Below are 24,683 nucleotides of genomic sequence, written 5' to 3' on the forward strand. Positions count from 1 at the left end.
AAAAATTTTCTCCCATTCTGTAGGTTGCCTTTTCACTCTGATGGTAGTTTCTTCTGCTGTGCAAAAGCTCTTTAGTTTAATGAGATTCCATGTGTCAATTTTTGCTTTTGCTGCTGTTGCTTTTGGTGTTTTACACATGAAGTCCTTGCCCAGGCCTATGTCCTGAATGGTACTACCTAGATTTTCTTCTAGGGTTTTTATGATATTAGGTCTAACATTTAAGTCTCTAATCCATCTTGAATTAATTTTTGTATAAGGGGTAAGGAAAGGATCCAGTTTCAGCTTTCTACTTATGGCTAGCCAATTTTCCCAGCACCATTTATTAAATAGGGAATCCTTTCCCCATTTCTTGTTTCTCTCAGGTTTGTCAAAGATCAGATGGCTGTAGATGTGTGGTATTATTTCTGAGGACTCTGCTCTGTTCCATTGGTCTATATCTCTGTTTTGGTACCAGTACCATGCTGTTTTGGTTACTGTAGCCTTGTAGTATAGTTTGAAGTCAGGTAGCGTGACGCCTCCAGCTTTGTCCTTTTGACTTAGGATTGTCTTGGCAATGCGGGCTCTTTTTTGGTTCCATATGAACTTTAAAGCCGTTTTTTCCAATTCTGTGAAGAAACTCATTGGTAGCTTGATGGGGATGGCATTGAATCTATAAATAACCTTGGGCAGTATGGCCATTTTCACGATATTGATTTGTCCTATCCATGAGCATGGTATGTTCTTCCATTTGTTTGTGTCCTCTTTGATTTCACTGAGCAGTGGTTTGTAGTTCTCCTTGAAGAGGTCCTTTACATCCCTTGTAAGTTGGATTCCTAGGTATTTTATTCTCTTTGAAGCAATTGTGAATGGAAGTTCATTCCTGATTTGGCTCTCTGCTTGTCTGTTACTGGTGTATAAGAATGCTTGTGATTTTTGCACATTAATTTTGTATCCTGAGACTTTGCTGAAGTTGCTTATCAGCTTAAGGAGATTTTGGGCTGAGACAATGGGGTTTTCTAAATATACAATCATGTCATCTGCAAACAGGGACAATTTGACTTCTTCTTTTCCTAACTGGATACCCTTGATTTCTTTCTCTTGCCTGATTGCCCTAGCCAGAACTTCCAACACTATGTTGAATAGGAGTGGTGAGAGAGGGCATCCCTGTCTTGTGCCAGTTTTCAAAGGGAATTTTTCCAGTTTTTGCCCATTCAGTATGATATTGCTGTGGGTTTGTCATAAATAGCTCTTATTATTTTGAGGTACGTTCCATCAATACCGAATTTATTGAGCGTTTTTAGCATGAAGGGCTGTTGAATTTTGTCAAAAGCCTTTTCTGCATCTATTGAGATAATCATGTGGTTCTTGTCTTTGGTTCTGTTTATATGCCGGATTACGTTTATTGATTTGTGAATATTGAACCAGCCTTGCATCCCATGGATGAAGCCCACTTGATCATGGTGGATAAGCTTTTTGATGTGCTGCTGAATCCGGTTTGCCAGTATTTTATTGAGGATTTTTGCATCGATGTTCATCAGGGATATTGGTCTAAAATTGTCTTTTTTTGTTGTGTCTCTGCCAGGCTTTGGTATCAGGATGATGTTGGCCTCATAAAATGAGTTAGGGAGGATTCCCTCTTTTTCTATTGATTGGAATAGTTTCCGAAGGAATGGTACCAGCTCCTCCTTGTACCTCTGGTAGAATTCAGCTGTGAATCCATCTGGTCCTGGACTTTTTTTGGTTGGTAGGCTATTAATTGTTGCCTCAATTTCAGAGCCTGCTATTGGTGTATTCAGGGATTCAACTTCTTCCTGGTTTAGTCTTGGGAGAGTGTAAGTGTCCAGGAAATTATCCATTTCTTCTAGATTTTCTAGTTGATTTGCGTAGAGGCATTTATAGTATTCTCTGATGGTTGTTTGTATTTCTGTGGGGTCGGTGGTGATATCCCTTTTATCATTTTTTATTGCGTCTATTTGATTCTTCTCTCTTTTCTTTTTTATTAGTCTAGCTAGCGGTCTGTCAATTTTGTTGATCTTTTCAAAAAACCAACTCCTGGATTCATTGATTTTTTGGAGGGTTTTTTGTGTCTCTATCTCCTTCAGTTCTGCTCTGATCTTAGTTATTTCTTGCCTTCTGCTAGCTTTTGAATGTGTTTGCTCTTGCCTCTCTAGTTCTTTTAATTGTGATGTTAGAGTGTCAATTTTAGATCTCTCCTGCTTTCTCTTGTGGGCATTTAGTGCTATAAATTTCCCTCTACACACTGCTTTAAATGTGTCCCAGAGATTCCGGTATGTTGTATCTTTGTTCTCATTGGTTTCAAAGAACATCTTTATTTCTGCCTTCATTTCGTTATGTACCCAGTAGTCATTCAGGAGCAGGTTGTTCAGTTTCCATGTAGTTGAGCGGTTTTGATTGAGTTTCTTAGTCCTGAGTTCTAGTTTGATTGCACTGTGGTCTGAGAGACAGTTTGTTATAATTTCTGTTCTTTGACATTTGCTGAGGAGTGCTTTACTTCCAATTATGTGGTCAATTTTGGAATAAGTGCTGAGAAGAATGTATATTCTGTTGATTTGGGGTGGAGAGTTCTATAGATGTCTATTAGGTCCGCTTGGTGCAGAGATGAGTTCAATTCCTGGATATCCTTGTTAACTTTCTGTCTCGTTGATCTGTCTAATGTTGACAGTGGAGTGTTGAAGTCTCCCATTATTATTGTATGGGAGTCTAAGTCTCTTTGTAGGTCTCTAAGGACTTGCTTGATGAATCTGGGTGCTCCTGTATTGGGTGCATATATATTTAGGAGAGTTAGCTCTTCCTGTTGAATTGATCCCTTTACCATTATGTAATGGCCTTCTTTGTCTCTTTTGATCTTTGATGGTTTAAAGTCTGTTTTATCAGAGACTAGGATTGCAACCCCTGCTTTTTTTTGTTCTCCATTTGCTTGGTAGATCTTCCTCCATCCCTTTATTTTGAGCCTATGTATGTCTCTGCATGTGAGATGGGTCTCCTGAATACAGCAGACTGATGGGTCTTGACTCTTTATCCAGTTTGCCAGTCTGTGTCTTTTAATTGGAGCATTTAGTCCATTTACATTTAAGGTTAATATTGTTATGTGTGAACTTGATCCTGTCATTATGATATTAACTGGTTATTTTGCTCGTTAGTTGATGCAGTTTCTTCCTAGCCTCGATGGTCTTTACATTTTGGCATGTTTTTGCAATGGCTGGTACCGGTTGTTCCTTTCCATGTTTAGGGCTTCCTTCAGGGTCTCTTGTAAGGCAGGCCTGGTGGTGACAAAATCTCTAAGCATTTGCTTATCTGTAAAGGATTTTATTTCTCCTTCACTGATGAAGCTTAGTTTGGCTGGATATGAAATTCTGGGTTTAAAATTCTTTTCTTTAAGAATGTTGAATATTGGCCCCCACTCTCTTCTGGCTTGTAGAGTTTCTGCCGAGAGGTCTGCTGTTAGTCTGATGGGCTTCCCTTTGTGGGTAACCCGACCTTTCTCTCTGGCTGCCCTTAAGATTTTTCCTTCATTTCAACTTTGGTGAATCTGGCAATTATGTGTCTTGGAGTTGCTCTTCTGGAGGAGTATCTTTGTGGCGTTCTCTGTATTTCCTGAATTTGAATGTTGGCCTGCCCTACTAGGTTGGGGAAGTTCTCCTGGATGATATCCTGAAGAGTGTTTTCCAACTTGGTTCCATTTTCCCCCTCACTTTCAGGCACCCCAATCAGACGTAGATTTGGTCTTTTTACATAATCCCATACTTCTTGCAGGCTTTGTTCATTTCTTTTTCTTCTTTTTTCTTTTGGTTTCTCTTCTCGCTTCATTTCATTCATTTGATCCTCAATCGCTGATACTCTTTCTTCCAGTTGATCGAGTCGGTTACTGAAGCTTGTGCATTTGTCACGTATTTCTCGTGTCATGGTTTTCATCTCTGTCATTTCGTTTATGATCTTCTCTGCATTAATTAGTCTAGCTGTCAATTCTTCCACTTTTTTTTCAAGATTTTTAGTTTCTTTGCGCTGGGTACGTAATTCCTCCTTTAGCTCTGAGAGGTTTGATGGACTGAAGCCTTCTTCTCTCATCTCGTCAAAGTCATTCTCTGACCAGCTTTGATCCGTTGCTGGCGATGGGCTGCGCTCCTTTGCAGGGGGAGATGCGCTCTTATTTTTGAATTTCCAGCTTTTCTGCCCTCCTTCTTCCCCATCTTTGTGGTTTTATCTGTCTCTGGTCTTTGATGATGGTGACGTACTGATGGGGTTTTGGTATAGGTGTCCTTCCTGTTTGATAGTTTTCCGTCTGACAGTCAGAAGGACTGTCTGTTGGTCTGTTGGAGATTGCTTGAGGTCCACTCCAGACCCTGTTTGCCTGGGTATCAGCAGCAGAGGTTGCCGAAGATAGAATATTGCTGAACAGCGAGTGTACCTGTCTGATTCTTTCTTTGGAAGTTTCCTCTCAGGGGTGACTCCACCCTGTGAGGTGTGGGGTGTCAGACTGCCCCTAGTGGGGGATGTCTCCCAGCTAGGCTACTCAGGGGTCAGGGACCCACCTGAGCAGGCAGTCTGTCCGTTCTCAGATCTCAACCTCCGCGTTAGGAGATCCACGGCTCTCCCCAAAGCTGTCAGACAGAGTCGTTCGCGTCTGCACCGGCCCCCGCTCTTTCCCCTATTGGACTGCAGCTGTGCGCTGTCCGCAGAGGTAGAGTCTACAGAGACAGGCAGGCTTCCTTGAGCTGCTGTGAGCTCCACCCAGTTAGAGCTTCCCAGCGGCTTTGTTTACCTACTTAAGCCTCAGCAATGGCGGGCGCCCCTCCCCCAGCCTCGCTGCTGCCTTGAGGTTAGATCGCAGATGGCTGTGTTAGCAGTGAGGGAGGCTCCCTGGGCGTGGGACCCTCCCGGCCAGGTGTGGGATATATTCTCCTGGTGTGCCTGTTTCCTTAAAGCGCAGTATTGGGGTGGGAGTTACCCGATTTTCCAGGTGTTGTGTGTCTCAGTTCCCCTCGCTAGGAAAAGGGATTCCCTTCCCCCTTGCGCTTCCAGGTGAGGCGATGCCTCGCCCTGCTTCAGCTCACGCTGGTCGGGCTGCAGCAGCTGACCAGCACCGATTGTCTGGCACTCCCTAGTGAGATGACCCCAGTACCTCAGTTGAAAATGCAGAAATCACCGATCTTCTGTGTCGCTCGCGCTGGGAGTTGGAGACTGGAGCTGTTCCTATTCGGCCATCTTGCTCCGCCCCCCAGTTTCTCTTTTTATTTTTCATATCACTCCTGATCTCTTCCTACCATGGGTACTCTTAATGTGTTTGATATGTGCTCTTACATTTGGATGTGTCCTTGAAGACTGTATTGTGTTATTTTAGGTGCATGCATATGTGTTTAAATTATATATGATATATAAAAGGGTAAATTATAGCTTGTATGATTTGATATATATGTTTCTACTTTATTGCTTTTATACACACACAAACATTTTTCTTTTAAAGAAACAAGGTCTTGCTATTACCAAGACCGGAATGCAGTAGTTATTCACAGGTGTGATCATTGTGCAGATAACCTTGAACTCCTGGCTCAACCTATCCTCCCAGTTGAGCCTCCTGAGTAGCTGGAACTACAAGTGCACGCCACTGGGCCTGGCTTAGTTTACTGCTTTTTAAAAAATAATTGACAAATAATAATTGTACATATTCATGGAGTATATTGTGAGTTGTTTTTTTTTGAGACGGAGTCTCGCTCTCTGTCACCAGGTTGGAGTGCAGTGGTGCGATCTCGCCGCACTCAACCTCCACCTCCCGGGTTCAAGTGATTCTCCTGCCTCAGCCTCCTGAGCAGCTGGGACTATAGGTGTGCACCACCATACCCAGCTAATTTTGTATTTTTAGTAGAGACAGGGTTTCACCATGTTGGCCAGGATGATCTCGATCTCTTGACCTCTTGATCCTCCTGCCTCAGCCTCCCAAAGTGCTGGGATTACAGGTGTAAGCCACTGTGCCCGGCCCATAGTGATGTTTTGATACCTGTAATGTATAGTAATCAGACAGGGATAAATAGCATATCCATCATCTCAAACATCTATCATTTCTTTGTGTTAAGAACATTTAATATCCTCCATCTACCTATTTAAACTATTTAATATATTATTGTTAACTAAATAGTCATCCTGCAGAGGTATAGAATTCTATAACTTACTTGTCTTATCTAACTGTAATTTTGTATCCTTTAGCAAATTTTCCCTATCCCTCCCTTCCCCCTACTTTTCCCAGGCTCCAATATCCTCTATTCTACCTTTTACTTCTATAAGATCAACTTTTTTTTTATCTTCTACTTATGAGTGAAAACATACCATGTTTAACTTTCTGTTCCTAACATTTCACTTAACATAATGTCCTCCAGTTTTATCTATGTTGCTGTGAACCAGAAGATTTTATGCTTTTTTATGGCTGAATAGTTTTCCTTTGTGTATATATTACACATTTTCTTTATCCATTCATTTGTTGCCGGACACCTAGGTTTGTTCCATATCTTGGCTATTGTGGATAGTGCTGCAATAAACATAGGGGTACACATGTCCCTTAAATATAATGATTTTCATTCCTTTGGATAAATTCCTAGTAGTAGGATTGCTGGATCAAGTAGTAGTTCTACTTGTGGTTTTTAGGAAACTCCAACTGTTCTCCATAGTGGCTATTTCCACCAACAATGTATTTCTTGTTCCCTTTTCTCCATCCTCACCAACATTTTTTTTTCTTTTTGATAATAGCCATCCTAACTGGGGTGAGATGATACCTCATTGTGGTTTTGATCCAAATTTCTCTGATGATTAGTGATGTTGAGCATTTTTTCATATATTCGTTGGCCATTTGTATGTCTTTTGAGAAATGTCTGTTCAGATCATTTACCCATTTTTTAATCAGATTGTTTTTTTGCTGCTGAGATGTTTGAGTTCCTTGTATATTCTCGTATTAATCCCCTATCTGATGGGATGAATCGTTTGCAAATATTTTTTCCCATTCTGTAGGTTGTCTTTTCGCTCTGTTGATTGTTTCCTTTGCTGTGCTAAAACTTTTCAGTTTGATATAATCTCATTTGTTTATTTTTACGTTTGTTGCTTGTGCTTTTGAAATTGTATTTATAAAATATTTTTCTATATCAATGTTCTGAAGCATTTCGCTTGTGTTTTCTTCTAGGAGGGTTATCCTTTTGGGTCATTATATTTAGTTCTTTGATCTTTTTTTTGAGACAGGGTCTTGCTCTGTTGCCCAGGCTGCAGTGCAGTGGTGCAATCATGACTCACTGCAGCCTTGACCTCCTAGGCTTAGGCAGTTCTCCCGCCTCAGCCAGCCGAGTAGCTGGGACTACAGGCACATGCCACCATGCCTGGCTAATTTTTGTATTTTTTTGTAGAGATAGGGTTTCACCATGTTGTCCAGGCTGATCTCAAACTCCTGGGCTCAAGAGATCCACCTGCCTTGACCTCCCAAGATGTTGGGATCACAGGTGTGAGCCACCATGCCCAGCCTCTTTGATCCACTTTGAGTTGATTTTTGCATGTAGTGAGAGGTGGAAGTCTAGTTTCATTCTTCTGCATATGGCTATCCAGTTTGCTCAGGACCATTTATTGAACAGACTATTCATTCCCCAGTGATAATTCTTGGCACTTTCGTCAAAAATCATTTTGCTGTAGATAATGTGGATAAATTTCTGGCCTTCTATGCCTTTCCATTCATCTATATGTCTGTTTTTATGCTGGTGCCATGCTGTTTGTGTTATTATAACTTTGTGGTGTATTTTGAGGTCTGGTAGTGTGGTGCCTCCAGCTTTGTTCTTTTTACTCAGGATTGCTTCAGCTATTCCATGTTTCCTTACAAATTTTAGAATTTTTTTCCATTTCTGTGAAAAGTGTCTTTGGTATTTTGATAGGGATTGCATTGAATCTATAGATGTCTTTCCATTTATTTGTATGCACTTCAATTTCTTTCATCAGTGTTTTGTAATCTTCCTTGTAGAGGTCTTTTATCGCCTTAGTTCAGTTTATTCCCAAGGTTCTGTTTTCTTTTCTCGCTGTTGTAAATGAGGTTGCCTTTTTGAATTCTTGTTCAACTAGTTTGTTGTTTGTGTACAGAAACATTACTGATTTTTGTATATTGATTTTGTATCCTGCAACTTTATGGAATTCATTTATCAGTTGTAAGAGTTTTTTGGTAGAGTCTTTAGGCTTTTCAGTATGTAGAATCATTACATATGCAAACAGGGACAATTTAACTTCCTCCTTCTCAATTTGGATACGGTTTATTTCTTTCTCTTGCCTAATTGCTGTGGCTAGTACTTCCAGTACTATGTTGAATAAGAGTGGTGAGAGAGAGCATCATTGTCTGTTCCAGTTCTTAGAGGAAATACTTTCAGCTTTCAGTAAGATGCGAGCTGTGGGTTTGTCATGTTGAGGTGATTTCATCATGTTACTGTGTTGAGGTACTTTCCTTCTATACCTAATTTATTAAGAGTTTTTATGAAAGAATATTAAATTTTATCAAAAGCATTTTCTGCTTTTCATTGAGATGATCATATGGTTTTTGTCCTTCATTCTCTTGATATGATGTAAGATATTCATTGAGTGACATATGTTGTTGGACCATCTTTGCATTCTTGGGATAATCTCACTTGCTCATAATCTTTTTGAGGTGCTGTTGGGTCCAGTTTGCTAGTATTTTGTTGTAGACTTTTGCATCTATGTTCATCAGGGATATTGGCCTATCATTTTCTTTTTTTGTTTTGTCCTTATCTGTTTTTGGTATCACAGTTATGTTGGCTTCATAGGATCAATTAGGAAGAATTTCCTCTGCTTCATTTTTGGAATAATTTGGGACAAATTGGTTTTAATTCAACAGTGAAGCCATCCAGTTCTGGACTTTTTTGGTGTTGAAAGACTTTTTGTTATTAAATCAATCTTGTTTCTTGTCATTGGCCTGTTTAGGCTTTCTGTTTCTTCTTGTTTCTGTCTTGGTAGGTTTTATGTATCCAGGAATGTGCCCATTTCTTCTAGGTTTTCAAATTTGTTGGCATATAGTTGTTCATAGTAGTCTCTAGTGATCCTTTGTATTTCTGTGGTATCTTTTGTGATGTCTCCTTTTTTGTTTCCTATTTTAGATCTCTTTTTTTCTTATTCTAGCTAATGGTTTGTCAATTTTGTTTAGAAGCCAGCTTTTTGTTTTGTTGATCTTTTGTATTTTTTTGTATTAATTTTGTTTATTTCTGCACCGATCATTATTTCTTTCCTTCCTTTAATTTTGGGTTTAGTTTATTCTTTTCTAGTTCTTTGAGGTTTATCATTAAGTTGTTTACTTGAAATCTTCCTTGTTTTTTGATATAAGCATTTATTGCTATAAACTTGACTCTGAATACTGTTTTTGCTGTGTCCCATAGGTTTTGATATGTTGTTTCTGTTTTTCTTTGTGTCAAGGAATTTTTAAATTTTATTCTTAATTTATTTCTTCATCCATTGGTCATTCAGGAACATATTGTTTAATTTTCGTGTAATGGTATATTTCTAAATGATTCTCTTGTTATAGATATCTAAGTTTATGCCCATTGTGTTCAGATAAGTACTTGATATTATTTTGATTCTTTAAGAATATTTTGAGACTTCTATTGTGTCCTTACATATGATTGATCCTGAGACTGTTGAATGGGCTGATGAAAAGAATGTGTATTCTGCCATTGTTGACTGAAATGTTCTGTAAATATCTGTTATATTTAGTCTGTGGTGCAGTTTAATCCTGATGTTTCTTTGTTGACTTTTTGTCTACATCATCTGTCCAGTGTTGAGAGTGGGATGTTGAAGTCCCCATCTATTATTTCACTTTAGATTTAATAATATTTGCTTTACATATCTGGGTGCTTTAGTATTGGGTACATATATATTTACAGTTGTTATATTCTCTTGTTGGATCAATCCCTTTATAATTATATATTATCCCTCTGTCTTCTTTTACAGCTTTTGACTTGAAGAGCGTTTTACCTCATATAAGTATAGCTGCTCCTGCTTGCTTTTGGTTTCCATTTCCGTTGAATATTTTTTCCATCCACTTCCAGTCTATATGTGTATACAGGTGACATGAATTTCTTATAGCTAGCATATAATTGGGTCTTTTTTTTTTTTTAAATCCATTAAGCTAGTCTGTATCTTTTAAATATGGAACTTAATATATTTATGATCAGGGTTATTATTGATAAGTGAGGACTTACTCCTGTCATTTTGTTGATTGTTTTCTGGTGGTTTTTATATCCTTTGTTCATTACTTTCTCTCAATGTTATTTTTGCAGTTGAATGGTTTTCTCTAGTGAAAAGCTTTGATTCCTTTCTCTTTCTCCTTTGTACAGCAGTTCTATCAGTGTGTTTTATAGTTTCACATATTTTCATGATGGTGATTATTATTTTTTCATTTCCACCTGTAAGACCCGCTTGAGCATTTCTTGCAAGGCCAGACTTGTGGTGATGAATTCCCTTAGTTTTGCTTGTCTGTGAAATATTTCATTTGTCTTTTATGTCTTAAGGTTAGCTTTGCTAGGCATATTCTCGGGGTAATAATTTTTTTCTTCTAGTACTTTGACTATATTATCCTGTCCTCTCCTGGACTGTAGGGTTTCTGCTGAGAAATTCACTGTTGGTCTAATGAAGATTCCTTATATGACTTGATGCTTTTATCTTGCTGCTTTTAGAATTATTTCTTTGTCTTTGACTTTTGACAATTTAACTTTAATGTGCCTTGCAGAGGTCCTGTTTGAGGTGAATATATTTGAGCTTTCTGGACTTGTATGTCTCTCTCTCTGTCTCTCTCTCTCTCTATTATTATTTCATTAAATTTGTTTTTCTCACCTTTCCCTTCACCTTCTGGAGATATTTGTGTGCTTAATGGTATCCCATAAATCCTTTAGGCTTTTTCATTCTCTTTTATTTTTTTAAAGTTATTCTGCCTGTGTTATTTCAAAAGATCATTCTTTAAGTTCAGAAATTCTTCTTGATCTAGTCTGTTGTTGAGCTCTTTATTGTATTTTTTGTTTCACTCATTGAATTCTTCAGCTCTAGGATTTCTGCTTCATTCTCTTTTATATCTATCTCTGTTGAATTTCTCTTTCTTTCTTTTTTTTTTTTTTTTTTTTTGAGACAGAGTCTCTCTCTGTCATCCAGGCTGGAGTGCAGTGGCACAATCTCGGCTCACTGCAAGCTCTGCCTCCCAGGTTCACGCCATTCTCCTGCCTCAGCCTCCCAAGTAGCTGGGACTACAGGCACCCACCACCACGCCCGGCTAATTCTTTGTATTTTTAGTAGAGACGGGGTTTCACCGTGTTAGCCAGGATGGTCTCGATCTCCTGACCTCATGATCCACCCGTCTCGGCCTCCCAAAGTGCTAGGATTACAGGCATGAGCCACCGCGCCCAGCCGAATTTCTCTTTCAAATCATAAACTGTTTTCCTGACTTTATTGAATTATCTATCAGTATTCTCTTGTATCTCATTGAATTTCTTTAAGATTATTACTTTGATTTTTTCTCACATTTCATATATTTCCTTATAGTTTGGAGTATGTTACTAGATAATTACTGTTTTCTTTTTGATATTACATGTTTTCTTGCTTTTTTTTTTTTTCTTCTTTTAATACAAGTTCTCATTCTGTTGCCCAGGCTGAAGTGCAGAGGCACAATCTCGGCTCACTGCAGCCTCTACCTCGTATGCTCAAGCGATCCTCCCACCTCAGCTCCCCAGTACAGACACTCACCAATATGCCCTGCTAATTATTGTGGGTTTTAGTAGAGACAGGGTTTCACCATGTTGCCCAGGCTTTCTCTTGCTTTTTCATGGTTGATGTGTCACTATGTTGATTTCTATGCATCTGGTGGAAAAGTCACCTCTTTTAATTTTATGGAGTAGATTTCATAGGGAAAGACTTATTCATATGAATGAGTCTTGCAGTGTTGGTTTGGTGGGGTACATTAGCCTTATATCTAGATGCATGCAGTTGTGTGGTCTCTGAGTAATTTCTTCAGCTGTAATCCACTCCAGTGGCATTTGTGAGTTTCTCAGTGGCATGGGCTGAGAGAGTTTGTGGCAGTGGTGATGCCACTTTGCCAGTGGTGGGCTCACTGGACTGTTTCTCAGGTCTGGGGTATGTATGTGCACATAGTAGGTCAGCCAACTTGGTTGGTGAGATTGGCTTGCTGAGTTTGGGTCCACAAGGCTGTTACTCTGACCAGAAATACAAGTATAAGGTTGCTTGGGCAACCTGGGGATATGCCTGCCAGGAGCAGCTTTCAGGTCTGGGACATGGGCTTTTGGCCACTTGGCTGGCTTGGAGATATTCCCTGTGGCACAGGGACAGTCTGTGGAACTATCTTTCAGGCCCTTATTGGGGGTACAGGACTGTTGGGCAGGCCAAGGGTGTGCCTGTGGGGGAGGTGCGTGTCTGTTTCTCAGGTTCTGATTGCTTGCAGGTAGCCCTACTCTGCTGGCCCTGACCATATCACCTTCTCAGAGGCTCAAGGAACTCTCCTGCTTAGAGGAGGGACCCCAGCAGTTTGGCCAGCTTAAGAGCAGGCTTGCTGTGGGTAGGACTGGTAGACGGGTTTCTCTGTTGGTGGTATGGCCATGGGGCTTGGTTTTCTTGCTGTGCAAGACCAGAATCGCAGCCAGCCCTGGGTCCAACATTCACCAGCTGGCATCATTGTGTTCAGAAACTTGTTTTGGGTTGGCATAATGAAGATGGAGCCCCAGTTCTGGAGAGGTGCAATGGCCACTGACCCCAAGAGGAGGGCATACTCCACAGGTGGCTCTAGTCTCAAGATGGCGCCATGTTACAGCAGTTTGACTCACAGTGGTGGGATGGGGAGTACATACCTTGTGCCTTTAATCCAGGGCAGTACAGCTAAATGAATTTGTGGCAGCTCTCCAAAATGGGCTCAGGGTTTGTGAGGACTACGGGATTCTTGTGTAGTAAGGACTTCATGTATTTGTGGTGTCCAAGAGGGCTGGTAGGGATCTTCTGCTGACTTTTTCCCCTGCAATAGCAATTCCCTCCTGTCTCCAGACAGATCTGATCTAGGTGGGGGAGATGGAACCATGAGTTTTAGTGCCTCTATGCTGCCTTCCTAGACTTCCAATCACCACAGGTGCATCTTCACTCCATCACTGCACCCCTCTACTCTTCCTTTACACTCCAATCAAATCTTAGCTGTTTGTTTGTTGCCTTGATCCTTTTTTTGTGGGTTAGACAAGCACCAGATATCGCTATTCAGCCATTATTGCCTTTTTTTTTTTTTTTTTTGAGATGGAGTCTCACTCTGTTGCCCAGGCTGGAGTGCAATGGTGATCTCAGCTCGCTGCAACCTCCACCTCCTTGGTTCAAGCGATTCCCCTATGTCAGCCTCCCAAGTGGCTGGGACTATAGGCACCCACCACCACACCCAACTAATTTGTGTATTTTTGGTAGAGACAGGGTCTCACCATGTTGGCCAGGCTGGTTTTGAACTTCTGATCTCAAGTGATCCGCCTGCCTCAGCCTCCCAAAGTGCTGGGATTACAGGCTTGAGCCACCGTGCCCAACTCCTTTATTGCTTTCAGTCTCTGCATAATAATAGTATGTGTATTAGTCAGTTTTCACATTGCTGATAAAGGCACACCCAAGACTGGGAAGCAAAAGAGGTTTAATTGGACTTACAGGTCCACGTGGCTGGGGAGGCCTCAGAATCATGGTGGGAGGCAAAAGCAGAAACCCCTGATAAAACCATCAGATCTTGTGAGACTTATTCACTACCACGAGAACAGTATGAGGGAGACCACCCCCATGATTCAGATTATCTCCCACCGGTCTCTCCCACAACATGTGGGAATTATGGGAGCACAATTAACGATGAGATTTGGGTGGAAACACAGAGCCAAACCGTATCGGTGTGCATTCACCACATTCTCATCTTTTCCCCTAGAAATAGACTTCTAGGATTCTTCACACTTTTATGTTCAACAGAGCTATAATAAATATGCTCCTATGTATTCCCTTAAAGCCCATCTTCTTTCTACTATATCTTTTTCCTCATTTTACTTCCTTTTTTGAGGGAGTTATGTGGGATGGAAGAAAATGGACTTCTTCATTCATAACATACCTGAAGTTGGGAGTATTTTAACCGTTAAACAGATTAAAATGAGCTGAGTGTGGTGGCTCATGCCTGTAACCCCAGTGCTTTGGGAGGCCAAGGCAGGTGGATGGCTTAAGCTCAGGAGTTGGAAACCAGACTGGGCAACATGGCAAAATCCTGTTTCTACTAAAAATACAAAAACTAGTTGGGCGTGTGGCACATGCCTATAGTCCCAGCTACTTAGGAGGCAGAGGTGGGAGGATCACCTGAGCCCAGGAGGTTAAGGGTGCACTGAGCTGTGATTGCAATACTGCACTCTACTCTAGGCAACAGGGCCAGTCTCTGTCTCAAAAAAAAAAAAAAAAAAAGATTAAATGATAGGTAGACTTGGTGATTTTATGCTTCTAAAAGGAACTACATAGGCAGGAAGAAGATCCAGGTGAATTCTCTTACATTGCCTCTGTCATTGGTAACATAACCTTTATGGCATTCACAAGTATATTTGTTCTAGCTTTCTTCTTTTAGTAATTCTGTTGCTGTCTTTTGTATGAAATACTGCATATTATAACATTGTAATTATAAATGATTTATACATTATCTTAATCATTGTCAGGGCCAGCATTTTTCTTACAGGCAGATAGGAACTGTGCTTTGTCATAACTCATATTTGATCCGACTCTGAGAACAAAATATATTTTGTACTTTCTGGGAGATTCACAAAACCTGTAGCACCCATTAACAGGAAGAAAGCATGCTATATCGTTGTTATATTTATTTTTGACTTGTAATTTATTCATTCTCTCAGCCCTGTTCTCTGACTAGTGTTACTATGGCACCTAAGTTATGGCATGGAGAACAAGCTAATTATGTTCTTTAGAACAGACGACAGTGGTACATCTTGAGACACAAGCATCTGGTACTCTTAGCCCTTTCCTCATCAGTGCTAGTCTAGGCTTGGTTGGGCTCTCTGGTTGTCCAAATATTTTTCTGTTACCACACATCCTTCTTTATTTTCCTTTTCTTCTATAAATAGTGGTTTATGCTTTCTAAAGCCACTAGTCTCATTTAGTTTGTTCCTTTTTGAGCCTTCTGTCTACTCAAAGAAGTAATATAGACTTACTCCCAGCTGTGTATGATCTACACTTACTCCTGTTTATTGAGTTAAGCTTCTTACTATTTGTAAACATCTCTTGTTTGTGTAGAAACAAATACACCAAAACTAAAAATGGTTAAATTGGGGTGAAAATTTATGGATATTTCTTACAATTTATTTTTCAAAATTTAGTGATGTGGTTAGATGGCTCTCCTGATAAAAATTGTTTAAGAGATATGAGTAATCAATACTTTTTTATCAGAAGAGTCATCTAACCATATTACCAAATTTTGAAAAGCAAAGAAAATATTAGAATTATCCACAATTTTTGTACCTTAACCAGTTTTACTTTTGGTTATTCCCTTCTAATCTTTTTTACTATTGATTTAATGTAGGTTATAATCATACTGTGTACCCACTATTTGTATACCTTCTATTTAATTGAATATTTATGTGCCATAAACATTTTCTACCTTACTACTTAGTTTTCATCATCATCATCATTTGTAATGTCTTTAAAATATTATCTGGAGTGGTGCTGTTCAACAGAAATATAATTTAAAATTTTCCAGGACCCACATGAAAAATGTAAAAAGAAAAAGATTAATAATGTATTTTATTTAACCTCATATATCTAAAATATTTATTGTTTCAACATGTAAAAATTATATACTGTACTAGATGTAAAAATTATTAGATTTTAACATTCTTCTTTTCATACTACATCTTTGAAATGTACCTCTTTTACATATATACCAGTGAATTCTGTCACTAAACTTTCAATGTCAAAATGTAGTCCTACCAAGACAATAAAGCTCCAGCAGAAAAATACTTTGAAATGCTTCAATTTTTACATTTAATGAAATTAAAAATTTAGTTTCACAATCATACTAGCCACAGTATGCTTATCATCTACATGTATCTTCTTCATTTAAATTAAATTTAAAATTCGGCCGGGCACGGTGGCTCAAGTCTGTAATCCCAGCACTTTGGGAGGCCAAGAGGGGCGGATCACAAGGTGAGGAGATCGAGACCATCCTGGCTAACCCGGTGAAACCCCGTCTCTACTAAAAAATATAAAAAACTAGCCGGGCGAGGTGGCGGGCGCCTGTGGTCCCAGCTACTCGGGAGGCTGAGGCAGGAGAATGGCTTAAACCCGGGAGGCGGAGCTTGCAGTGAGCTGAGATCCGGCCACTGCACTCCAGCCTGGGCGACCGAGCGAGACTCCGTCTCAAAAAAAAAAAAAAAATTTAAAATTCAAGTCTCTCTTTGCACTAGTCACATTTTAAGTGATCATTAGTGAGCTTTAGAGTATATAGCCAATTCTTGACTGTTCCTCTGTCATTTTTTACGTTGATTTCAATGAAATAAATACACTGATAAGTTTTTGAATGTGTATTTTCTCATGTGTTGGATTACTTTCTTAAGGTAGACTCTCAGAAGTATAATTATTGGATCAAAGAGTATGAATTTGTTTATGGTTCATCTTGTGTATTTTCAAATTATTTCCTGAAAGACTGTTGTCAGTTGCAGTACCATCAGCAGTATGAATATTTGTTTCATCAACCTTTCTTCATCATTGTTACCATGTTGTTTCCTTAGTTACTAGAGAGGAATATTTCTCTACATATTTATTTACTATGTATTTCTCTTTCAATGGAATACTTCTTTATGTTATGGTTTGTTTATCTGTTGGTGTCCTAATGTTTGTTTAATTTTTAGTCTACTTTTAAATTTCTTTGTGGACTAAAGATACTAACCCTTTGTCATGTTTTTCCTCATCTTTTGTTTATTTGTTTGCTTTTTTCTTTCTGGGAGTACCAACTGAACCCTTTACTTTTCTTTTTTTTTTTTTTTTTGAGGCGGAGTCTCGCGCTCTGTCGCCCGGACTGGAGTGCAGTGGCCGGATCTCAGCTCACTGCAAGCTCCGCCTCCCGGGTTTACGCCATTCTCGTGCCTCAGCCTCCCGAGTAGCTGGGAGTACAGGCGCCCGCCACCTCGCCCGGCTAGTTTTTGTATTTTTAGTAGAGACGGGGTTTCACCTTGTTAGCCAGGATGGTCTCGATCTCCTGACCTCGTGATCCACCCGCCTCGGCCTCCCAAAGTGCTGGGATTACAGGCTTGAGCCACCGCGCCCGGCTGAACCCTTTACTTTTCCCATAGCAAATCTTTAGATAATGCTTCCTCTGTAAGCTTGAAAGTTATTCCCACTCTAGAAGTTTGATATTTTCTTCTATCATAAATTGTCTATGTATTTTTAAAAGATGTTTTTATCGAACTGGAATATATGATTATGTAATTGTGAGAAAAGAAACTAAATTACAAGTTCTTAACCTTCAGTTGAATCCAGTGCTTACCCATTATTTTTAGGTAAAGCCTCATTATGTATAGTTGCTGACCGCCACTGCATAGTTTTATGCATATGTGTATTTAATCAGGAAGTAAATGGCAGGGCGCGGTGGCTCGCGCTTGTAATGCGAGAACTTTGGGAGGCCAAGGCGGGCGGATCACGAGGTCAGGAGATCGAGACTACGGTGAAACCCCGTCTCTACTAAAAATACAAAAAATTAGCCGGCCGTGGTGGCGGGCGCCTGTAGTAGTAGTCCCAGCTACTCCGAGAGGCTGAGGCAGGAGAATGGAGTGAACCCGGGAGGCGGAGCTTGCAGTGAGCTGAGATCGTGCCACTGCACTCCAGCCTGGGCGACAGACCGAGACTCCGTCTCAATAATAATAATAAGAATAATCAGGAAGTAGATGGACCCAAATAGATTAAAATCCACTGTTTCAAATATTTCAAAATAATACCACATATATCATATATATTGATATATACCATATATCAATAAAAAACAAAAGCTTTTTTTGTCTTTATCACTATGTATCCACAATTGATTAATTATAGTCATGGTTATTTTACATAGGTTTATTTCCTTTTGAATTAATGTAGACATATACTTCTAAGAGTTACAAATCCCTGAAATGTATATGGATGTGCATGCACGTACACACATACACATACCCCTATTCCTCACATAATTGTTAATAAAAATAATGAAAAATAATAATGTGCTCTTAGGCAAGGACACTTGTAAAGAACCCCAAATGATTACCTTGAATTAAGGTAAACACTGGTTAAAAAAAAAAAAAGCAAAAAGGACAATTTTTTCCTTTAGTATATTAAACAATGTTGCTTCTAACATTCCCTCACTTTTAAACTACTCTGAGAAATCCTTAGAGTGGTTGTGTAACGTATTTAAGTTTTTTAGATTTCCAAGCATTAAGTCTGGCTCCACTAAAATGGTTCTTTGGTTCTACTTTAGTCTTTCCCTATCTATCCTACTGCTACCATTTTGTGTTGTTTTGTTTTCTGTTGTAATGAACACAACAGTCCCACTTCATTCTCAGTTCTAATTAATGTTATCCAGCCTCTAAGTGTTAGCATCTACTTTGCTTTTGGTTAACTGTTGTGCAGACTGAAATCCCTAATTAGTAAAGCACAAGATTTTATTGGTTATATATTTTTCTAAACTATAGACTTGATTTTATTGCAAACCTTACATGTAGATAAAAATTGTAATGGCACTGTTTTTATTTTTGGTGATATTATAGTCTGGAACATGTGGCCTAGCAAAGGTTATAAATCTAGCAAGAAAAATTATGGATGGCATCAATTTTAACAGTCTTTTACAATCTAACAGAGCACAAACCCCAAATTGTTTAAATACTAAATATTTGCTTAAAGAAAAATGAGATCATTCAAAAATAGAATTAATTTAAATAGTGAATTTGCCTTTTATTTAAAGTTGATGGTTTTGTATATTTATAAAATGAACAAAATTGACATCATACTATCCATATCACAAGACTCTTGTGTTGTATTTTAAAGGAAAACACACACACACAGCATACATACATTTGGATTGGGGCCAGATTTAGACTCCAGGGGCACAGTGTTCTGTACCTTAAATTACAATCAGATGTATTTTAGCACAGATCAAATTTTCAGTCTGAAGTTGGTGAGAAGCCTAATTATTTGACCAGGTTACTATTTATGTAGACCATTCTGTGGCTGACTGTGGTTAATCCACAGCTGGCAGAATGCTAGCTATGGGAGGTTTTTATTTCATGCTGGAACAGTTAGGGGAGAAATAGAGGGGGAAAGTTTTAAAATCTTCTCATTAAATGAAAGACTAAAAAGCAAGACAGTACATCCATATTACTATGGAGACAAGATGCTGTATAAACTGTTCGTTTTAATTCTCCAAGTGACAGAAATAGCATAGCAGCAGCTTGGATGCTCATAGTTTGCAAGTGATAGGATACTTGGTTAAAAAAGAAAGATAAAAACGTTTAAAAATAATAGACTAAGATTTGTTGCCTCTTAGAACACTTGGATATTGATAAAGAATTAATGGATTGAATTTTTAAATGATGAGAAAATATTGTTATTATACAAAAACATTTTGTATTTCACTAAACATACTAAAACATTTAGAATTTCACTAGCAGTACTTTAAAGTGATAAGAGGCAGTTGTAGGGGAGAAAAAGTAACATATTTTCCTCATCCATCGCAACAGTCATGACTGAACCCTCTGTAACAAAAGAGATTAACAAGAGAAAAGCATAATAAATTTATTTAACGAAGTTTTATATGACACAGGAACCTTCAGAAATTAAGACCCAAAGACCAGCAAAAACTGTATTTTTATGCGAAGTCTGATGAAAGACATGGATAGTTGTAGAGAAACATGATTAGACAAAAGGGATATGATCTAATGGTAACAAACTTAGGGTTGGAGGAGATAGAAGCCAGCAAGTCCTGTCTGTTAGATTATTCTTGGCTACCAGGTATAGGGCAGGACCCCTTTGGAATAGGGTTTTATGGCTAGCTTTCACACAGAAAGGTGGGAGAAGGTCAGAGTGACCTTGCTTCTGCGGTTTTCTCAATTGCTAGGGGGCCATATTTTGGAGTATTGTATTCTAGGCCCTGACACAATTATAGTAGACGATTCTCTCTTAATGTCTCAGAATATATGAGGGCAATAAACCCTTCCTTCAAAGATGGATCCCAATACACATGGCTCCTGCTACAAAATTAATTTTTTTAGTCTTATTGTAGTCTATTTGAAATTTGAAAGTAATATTTTAAAAGAGTTTTTTTTTCTTTTTAAACTTTTTAAAGTTTGCATTATGGAAATCGTTAGTCTCTCAGTTATAAGTGAATATCTCAGCATTTTTGTAACTTTTAAAAGAAGTTTATTTTATATTTTCAAGGTTATTTCTTCCATTTACAAGCCAGTTCTTCTCCCCTTCTACTTTCCAGTGCTCCCACTTACTCTAGTTCTTAGCTCCAATTATCCTCCCTCCCTTGCCTCTTCATTCTTCTGTTTCTCCAATAGATCCTTTTCTTTGAAAAGCAAAATCTTTCCACCTTTCCCTGCCCTTAAAAGCAAATCTCTTATTCCCTCCTTTCCCTGCCCACCCTACCCCGCAAAAAAGTGTTTGTGCCTTTTCCTCCTCTTATTATCTGCTCAAACTAGCAACATATCTGGAGTCATATGAATCCAGGCTTCATCACATGTAAGCTGTGTGTCCTAGGAAACATCTCTTAACTTCTCTATCTTGCTTTATTTATCAAAAGAAACTAATAAGTGTCCACCTCATAGGTTTGATGTAAGGAAAAAACAGTAACTGAGTTGCTATGTAGTATAGTGCCTGGGACACAATAATTACTCATTACATTTCAAATGGTTTTATTATCATTACTGATGAAGCTTTGAAAATAATTATTCTTACCTTACTTTCTCACCATTCCTTTTTTTAACAACTACTTTTACCATCATACTAAGTGCTTTCTGTTAATCATCAAATCTTACAACTTTTACTCGTTCCTTTCTTTCTCTACTTCCCCATAGCACCTTCTTAAAATTTCCCTTGTTCAGTTTCTTCACCATCACTTCTACTCTCCTCATTTGGCCTCCTCTTTTTTTCTCCTTTTCCTTTTTTATTTCCTCTAATTTTTATTCTCCATTCTTTCCTTCGTCCTCTTTTGTTCTGTGTTCTCTGCCTTGGGAATCACAACACCTCTTTGACCTCACCTTCTTCATGGCCTTTACTCTAAGTCTAACTTTCTGGTAGATACTTAGAGATCCCTTAGAACCTCAACTGCAGTACGACCACAACTAAACACTCTTTACCATCTAAGCCAGATCTTATTCTGGAATTTTCCACTTTTATTAATGGTAGAACCAAATTCAAAAATCTCAGTCATCTGTTTACTCTTTTCTTCTTTGCCTTCCACATTAAACAATTGCCAAGTCCTGTATGTAGTACTCCTAGTATGGTTTTCTTTTACACAGCCAAATGTAGACATTTATTAACCATTGCTGAATTGTTGCTGCCCAGGTAAACTTTGCTTTATATTTTCCCATAAGCTTGTTATTCCTTCCTTTCAAGGAAATATTCATTACTCATGATCCATCCCTACCCGTCTCGCACATTGCCTACCAAATAGATTCCTACCCTGCCACCCAAGGCCCTTTGTATTCTTAACTTTGCTGACCTTTTCAAGTCTTTTATTATTGCCCTTTGTGTATTCCTTTACTTGTTTGTGCACCATCCAAACTAATTTCCTATATATACATGTATGTCTTTGCTTATACTTTCACCTAGAAAGCATAAATGTGTTTTAATAAGACTTCCATTAATATTAAAGCGGTAGATAAATAGCATTTTAAATGCAGCTTTCCTGACATGAAATTTTAATTAAATATTTTTATTTTGCATTACTGAATCCTTTTCTCATTATTTGAAAATTCTAATTCAGAATCTTCCTCAAAAATCAACTTAGATATTTCTTAACATAACAAGTTATGATTTGTTTATTTATTTATTTTGAGACAAGGTCTCCCTGTGTCTCCCAGTCTGGAGTGCAGTGGTATGATCTCGGCTCACTTCAACCTCCACTTCCTGGGCTATAGCAATCCTCCCATCTCAGTCTCATGAGTAGCTGGGACCACAGGGACACACCAACACACTCAGCTAATTTTTGAAATTTTTGTAGAAACGGAGTTCTGCCATGTTGCCCAGGCTGGTTTGGAACTCCTGGACTCAAGTGATCAGCCCACCGTGGCCTCCCAAAGCACTGGAATTCCAGGTGTGATTCATTGTGCCTGGCCAGAAGTTATGATCTTAATAAACAGATTATTTTTAAGTCACTTATAAGAATACAAACTTAGCCAGGTTCAGTGGTATGCACCTGTAATCCCAGCTACTTGGAGGGCTGAGGTAGGAGGAATGCTTTATCCCAGGAGTTCAGGACCAGCCTGGACAATATAGTGAAACCTTATCTCAAAAAATATATATTCTGAACTGTTTATAAGAAGCTAAAAGGATTCAGTTTGCCTTCATAGTACAGTTTCCCTAATTCAAATGTAATTATTGTCTTGAATGAGACCTTTCAAATATTTTTTATTTCATGAATTTCCAGAATTCTTTAGTATTGAACATATAAACGTAATATGAAATAAGTAATGCTTTATTCTCTGAAGTAATGGCATGTATCAAGCATATGGTACTCATATGATCAAATACCCTTCCAGTCAAATGTTGCTATTTTCTGCCTTGCATTTTATAATTGTATTTTATATAGTTTTGTATTTTGTTTACGTTTCTTTTATTCTAGGAGTGACTGTGGAGATGGTATTTCTAATTTTCCCTCCTTTTTTCTTCATTCAGGGCTTTTTTCTTACAGTTTCTCCAGAGTCAGTATTAAAAGTGGCTCACCATGCTTCTGAAAACAACAGGATTTTCACTTTGAATCTGTCTGCACCATTTATTAGCCAGTTCTACAAAGAATCATTGATGAAAGTTATGCCTTATGTTGACATACTTTTTGGAAATGAGACAGTGAGTTACCTTTCCTTTTTCAAAAGAACCTGGGGGTTTTTTGTTTGTTTATTTCTGATCTGTGTATATATGTTTAGAAATATATAAATGAAATCCTAAATTTTTGTGTAAATATCCTTGAGAATTGTGCAACAAAATTGCCTCAATGTCAATTGACTGCTCTCAGTATTTTCAATATTTCCTTCAGTATATACTAACTTCTTTCTTAGTGAAATGTGTATTTATTTATTTTTATTTTTTTGAGATGGAGTTTCCCTCTCTTCGCCCAGGCTGGAGTATAATGGCATGATCTCGGCTCACTGCAACCTCTCCTTCCCGGGTTCAAGCAATTCTCCTGCCTCAGCCTCCCAAGTAGCTGGGGTTATAGGTGCCTGCCACCATGCCCTCTACTATTTTTAGTAGAGACAGGGTTTCACCATGTTGGCCAGGCTGGTCACGAACTCCTGACCTCAGGTGATCTGGTCACCTCAGCCTCCCAAAGTGCTAGGATTACAGGCATGAGCCACTATGCCCGGCCCAACATTTATTTTTTAAAGTTTAGGTGTTTGAGATTTAATTTACCTATAGTAAGAGTTATCCTTTTTACTATAATTTCTGTGAGTTTTTACAGATGGATACCTGACCTGTTACTATGACCACAATAAATGGATAAAAAGCACATTCATCACTTTTTTAAGTCTCTTCAGAGTCTAAGTCCATTTGATGTTTGTTTAATGAATTATGAGTAAATTTTGATATATTACATTTATATTTCTTTATTAACAATATCGTTTTTTAAATATTGTTTGTTATAGTTGAAGGTGATAAAATGGAATTTCATCTCAACAATTACAGTTTTTTCTTTCTACCAAGAATGTATTTTCTTCCATTCTAAATTATGGAAATGCTTATTTACTTAAATGCTTATTTACTTTGATTGCTTATTTACTGTTTATACCTCTTATTTACTGTTTATACCTCTTTGAAAATCCATGACAGAGGAAAAAAGCCTTCAGTGTGTCTTCCTGTGCCTTGGCCATGTCACTTGATAGTTTAATGTATACAATGAAGGTACTGTCTTAATCATCCCAGAAGTTCATTCTGATTCTAATTCCATAGTTCTAACATATTTTGAATATATTCATCAATTTTATATCTAATAACTGCTGTCTGCCTAGAATAACATAAAAATTGACCTGGAAATTTATGAGATCACCTGGGTAAAGATTAAAGGATGATCCGTAGAAATAATATCATAATATATGTGCAAAGGTGATGGTTACATTGGTAACAAATGGTGACATTGGAAGGAAATGCTATATTCTTGGTAATTCACAAATTGAGATACTGGCAAGAAATAGTGGTAATAATGAAGTGCCAGATAGCTGCTAGAAGCCTAATTTGTCTAAATCTACCATTTAGTTTTTTCCTTATTAACAGTTTTATTTTCCAAAGGATAAAAGAAGTAACTGGGAAAAGCGCTACTCAAGCCCTTTGAATAATATTAAAGCATTGGTCTCAGTAGTCTTGAGAATCACTGGGAGAAGTTAACACTTGGTCTCAGAGTTCTTAGTCATGAAAGATCAGACTGGCAGCACTTAAAT

At 38.3% G+C, this 24,683-nt stretch overlaps 1 protein-coding gene across 2 annotated transcripts in view; it reads left to right on the forward strand.

Moving 5' to 3' along the window:
- Nucleotides 1-24,683, forward strand: part of ADK (adenosine kinase) — a 613,194-nt gene that overhangs the window by 394,798 nt on the left and 193,713 nt on the right. For both annotated transcript variants that reach the window (XM_033209675.1, XM_033209676.1), the window contains exon 7: nucleotides 22,930-23,100. In XM_033209675.1, the coding sequence (XP_033065566.1) occupies nucleotides 22,930-23,100 (171 nt within the window). The remainder of the gene's footprint in view (nucleotides 1-22,929; nucleotides 23,101-24,683) is intronic.

Source organism: Trachypithecus francoisi, unplaced genomic scaffold (genome assembly GCF_009764315.1).
Source record: "Trachypithecus francoisi isolate TF-2019V2 unplaced genomic scaffold, Tfra_2.0 Lachesis_group9, whole genome shotgun sequence".
In the NCBI taxonomy this organism is placed as follows: domain Eukaryota; kingdom Metazoa; phylum Chordata; class Mammalia; order Primates; family Cercopithecidae; genus Trachypithecus; species Trachypithecus francoisi.